Source organism: Pollicipes pollicipes, unplaced genomic scaffold (assembly GCF_011947565.3).
Source record: "Pollicipes pollicipes isolate AB1234 unplaced genomic scaffold, Ppol_2.1 Scaffold_6138;HRSCAF=7277_pilon_pilon_pilon, whole genome shotgun sequence".
Taxonomy (NCBI): Eukaryota; Metazoa; Arthropoda; class Thecostraca; order Pollicipedomorpha; family Pollicipedidae; genus Pollicipes; species Pollicipes pollicipes.
The window spans coordinates 24,140,303-24,144,734 of record NW_023596818.1 but is presented as its reverse complement, the minus strand read 5'-3'; the positions used below and the strand labels follow the sequence as shown (position 1 = coordinate 24,144,734).

The window sequence follows — 4,432 nt, the reverse complement described above, 5'->3', positions numbered from 1 at the left end:
TTGTCGAGTCACACAAGAGATACCGGCAGACAGTTCTAACACTCAGTGCTGAGCGGCTCGGAGTTGTCGAGTCACACAGGAGATAGCAGCAGACAGTTCTAACACTCAGTGCCAAGCGGCTTGAAGCTGTCGAGTCACACAGGAGATAGCAGCAGACGGTTCTAACAGTGCTGAGCGGCTCGAAGCTGTCGAGTCACACAGGAGATATCAGCAGACAGTTCTAACACTCAGTGCTGAGCGGCTCAAAGCTGCCGAGTCACACAGGAGATAGCAGCACAGTCTTAACACTCAGTGCTGAGCGGCTCGCAGCTGTCGAGTCGGTTAACAGGATGCTGGTTAAGCAAACCGAAGACGATTTTGTCTGTCCGTTTCTCAGCACCTCATTTATCCGTGACTTTTCAGACGTGTGAGCCTGTAGTGACCTTACCTGTTCCCCATAACCCGCCTGACGTGGCGACACGTGCGACCCAGCCACGTGACCGCTCAGGAACGCGGCCCGGAGCCAGCGAATACGAGCCGGTCCGTTCAGGTACGTGGAATATAGCCCAGGAATGCGTGTCGAAGGGTTCGAAAACGTTGGGTGGAGGCCGATGCAGCGATATGGCGGCTTATGAAGCAGCGTAACGCCCTGATAGAAAATGTGCTTGACGCATGGTCTTATATTAAACATGGCTACAACTTAGCGCTGGCGCGCCGGATGAATTTTGCGCGGCTGTTGGCCATTGCCATCATACAACCATCCATACTCTGAATCCGTAGGCATCGATGACACTAGCATTCATATGTTTTCATAGTTCGTTGTCGTAACACAGCAAGAACGTCCGGCTTAAGTTCAGGGTGTTTTCTTTACTGAGTGCGTCCTCCACATGGTTTATATTGAGGATAATGCATCCCTATACTTCTGCCCAAATATTTATCACACAAAGGCGCAAGTTCCCTCAGACCACATCCCTGTTTTCTTTCACGACATATTACGCTAACGCCATAAAGGATTCGCAGATACCCGATCATGACATTGTTTTCTCAGAAGTCCCTCACGACAGCGGCTGCTTCCATCGTCGCCGTTACCCTAAAAAAAAAACACACGAAAGTTCGGGCAACTGAGGACCATCAGCAGTGCGGGATACGGGCTTGGCAGCGATAATTTTGACTGTACCGCACTCTCGCTGTTCCGAGAAGATCCGCAGGCCGGCTCCAGGCCCTAGACTAGCGGCAGCCACGGCGGCCGTCTGGGCAACATGAGTCTGGCAGCGGTCGCAACAGCCGCCAGGACACAGTGGATCTGACAGCGGTCACAACAGCCGACAGGACACAGTGGGTCTGGCAGCGGTCACAACAGCCGCCAGGACACGGTGGGTCTGACAGCAATCACAACAGCCGCCAGGACACAGTATGTCTAGCAGCGGTCACAGCCGCCAGGAAACACAGTGGTCTGGCAGCGCTCACAACAGCCGACAGGACACAGTGGTCTGGCAGCAGTCACAACAGCCGACAGGACACAGTGGTCTGACAGCGTTCCCAGGAGTCAGGACACGACAGGCAGCACGAGATAGGCCGCTGCCGGCAGTATGCGCCGCGGCTGCGGGCCCAGAGCGGGCGCAGGGCGGCCCAGTGGTGTACGGCCTCTGCCAGGGTCACGCCCACCGCCGTCACGGGGCCACCGCCGCGCGGAGCGGCCCTCCGCTCAGGTCACGCCGCTCGGCCGGCGGGGGAAGGAAGCGCTCTGACAACGGACGGTCTTGGCCTGGATCAACTTCTCACGAAGCGCTGACAAAAGCTATGTTTATCAACGCCCTCCTGCAGTGAACGTCCACTGATACAATGTCTCGGTGCGCCGGAGTCATGTTTCCCTCCGTTCTGAGATAGCGACCATGGCGCCACTCCCGGACCTGAGCCCTGTCAGGTCACGAGGTCTGTAGATCACCTGAGCCCTGTCAGGTCACGAGGTCAATAGATCACCTGAGCCCTGTCAGGTCACCAGGTCAACGGATCACCTGAGCTCTGTCAGGTCACCAGGTCAATGGATCACCTGAGCCCTGTCAGGTCACCAGGTCAGTAGATCACCTGAGCTCTGTCAGGTCACCAGGTCAATAGATCATACGAGAAGCAACGACTTTCGCCTCGCGTGGACAACCTTGTATGTCCGACACCCCCTCACCGCCCCTCCCAGAAAATAACTGAATGGGCATCATTGTATATTTGTCTCCACGACGGTTCGGCTACTATTTACACAGACACACGGAGGAGTAGGCCGTCTCGGCGCCGGCGCCGGGTGCCGTCCTCAGAGGTCAGGCCGCACCTTGAAGCCAGGTCCGTACGGCTCGGAGGTCAGCGAGGTCAGCCCGCCGGCCGGCTCGCACGCGAAGCGGCCGCCCCTGGAACACAGCGGCGCCCAGGTGAGCCCATGCAGGTCAGGTCAAAACGCAGCTCACTGACTAGCCACAGTAGAATGCCGCTCCTGAAACCAAACCGGGTCAAACACCGCTCACTGACCAGCCACAGTAGAATGCTGCTCCTGAAACCAACCCGGGTCAAACACAGCTCACTGACCAGCCACAGTAGAATGCTGCTCCTGAAACCAGCCCGGGCCAGCGATACCGTTCCGACAATAGCTACGGACTGCTGGCATACGGCAGCCGGTGATCGAAAGCCACCGACAGCGTCAGGAGCCGCACAGGCGACGTTCCTAAAATACGCTTCTTTGAAACATTAAAAATAGTACAGCTGCAACACTCACGCACAATAGCAATGTCAAGCTTCCGCAAACACTGCAAAATGTTTGCCAGACCGCAAGACACGCCGTTCCCAGCAGGGCTTTAGTCGACGTGCGAGATGGCCACGACACGCCGCATAGAAGCTATCGAACAGCTAGAGGTGGTTTCCAACCTTTCAACAATAGACAACATAACTGCCAAACGTGCAACATTTAACTGCACCCGTACAAATTGTCGACTTGGATTTAGCCAAATGTCTTTTTGCCGAATGCCTTCAGTCGAAAGTGTTCTTGTTGACGTGTCTTTTTGCCGCCTTGCCAATAAGGCGAAATGCTAAAAGTCAGACGGCAATTTACCGACATGCTTTTTTGCCAACGTGTCAAACTGACGAAAGGTTCACAAGCCAAAACGCGTAATTACGCGAATTCCAACTCCTAAAAATTTATTTGTTAATGACTTGAAGTTCGTGTCAAAGTGACGAAAGGTTCACGAGCCAAAATGTGTTATTACAGAATTCCAACTTCCAAAATGTCCTTTGTTAATTATTTAAGTTAATTCAATCGAATGTTAATTAGCCGATATTACTGAGTCCAAATGCTAATAAGGCCAAATGTTTGCAGTACAACGCGCAAATCATCAAAACGTATTCTGATGCAAGGCTAATTTGCTGACATGCACTTTAGTTCAATGACAATAAGCCTGAATGTTCTTGAGTCAATGTCATGCGTCGAGCCGTTGTATGTGGGTTGTAGACAGAGGCCCCTTTACCCTCGCCCTGAGGATGGTGTTCAACGTCACCCTAAGGGATGATGCCTCCGCCGCTCCGCTCAACCCTCGCCCTGAGGATGGTATTCACCGTCGCTCTACGGGGTGATGCCTCTGTCGCTCCGCTCAACCCTCGCACTGCGGATATTGTTCACCGTCGCTCTACGGGGTGATGCCTCTGCCGCTCCCTCTGAGGTCTCGAAAATCAAGTAAGGTAGTGCCGCGGAAAAAAACGACAACGAAAGCTCCGTCAAACCGTATAGCATAGATATGACCGAACGATGGCATGACCGGCCAATATGACCTTTGACAGGTTAACTCAGGGTCACCCCACATTACTGCAAGAAATAAGCATGATACGACAGTGCAGAAAGCGGTGTTGAATAGCTCTTAAAAACTTATATCGGAAAGGCTCTGTCGCATTGAGGGATGACCTTCCGCGCAACACTCGACAGTTGCCAGCAGTTGCCGTGATAATGGTCTTCAGTCAACAGACAAGTCGTCGTACAGAGCAATGCCAACGCTTAATCCTGTACCTCCGGACTCGTACACGCGCTGGGGAGAGCGGGTTCGTCCGCCTAGGCTTAACCCGCACAAGGATACAACCCGGATACAACCCGGATACAACCTTAACCCGGATACAAGGAATGTCGTGAGGATGTAGGACGCAGCAAGGATGAGGCTACCCGCAGGGCATACAGTATGTAGGATATTCCTATATGGATAGAGCGGATGGCCTCACAAGGGCAGCTCTGCGCGACCCTGTCCCTGACAGCCGGGGTAGACTTCCAGGTTAAGGTGGTTTGGCCTCCTCGAAAGCTTCACGAATGGGTAAGCGGAAGCTATTGTACAGTAAGCTTATCAAGCATGAAGCTGCCCGACGTAAGCGCAGAGCAAATGAGTCGTAAATTTCATGCAACACATAACACGGCGCGACCATGTTTACCATTGTT

General features: G+C 53.5%; 1 protein-coding gene across 1 annotated transcript in view; it reads right to left on the bottom strand.

The window, feature by feature from the left end:
- Window positions 1-2,182: 2,182 nt before the first annotated feature.
- Window positions 2,183-4,432, bottom strand: part of ND-24 (NADH dehydrogenase ubiquinone) — a 91,236-nt gene continuing 88,986 nt past the window's right edge. The window contains exon 7 of the mRNA XM_037229915.1: window positions 2,183-2,375. Within this exon, the coding sequence (XP_037085810.1) occupies window positions 2,282-2,375 (94 nt within the window). The 3' untranslated portion in view covers window positions 2,183-2,281. The remainder of the gene's footprint in view (window positions 2,376-4,432) is intronic.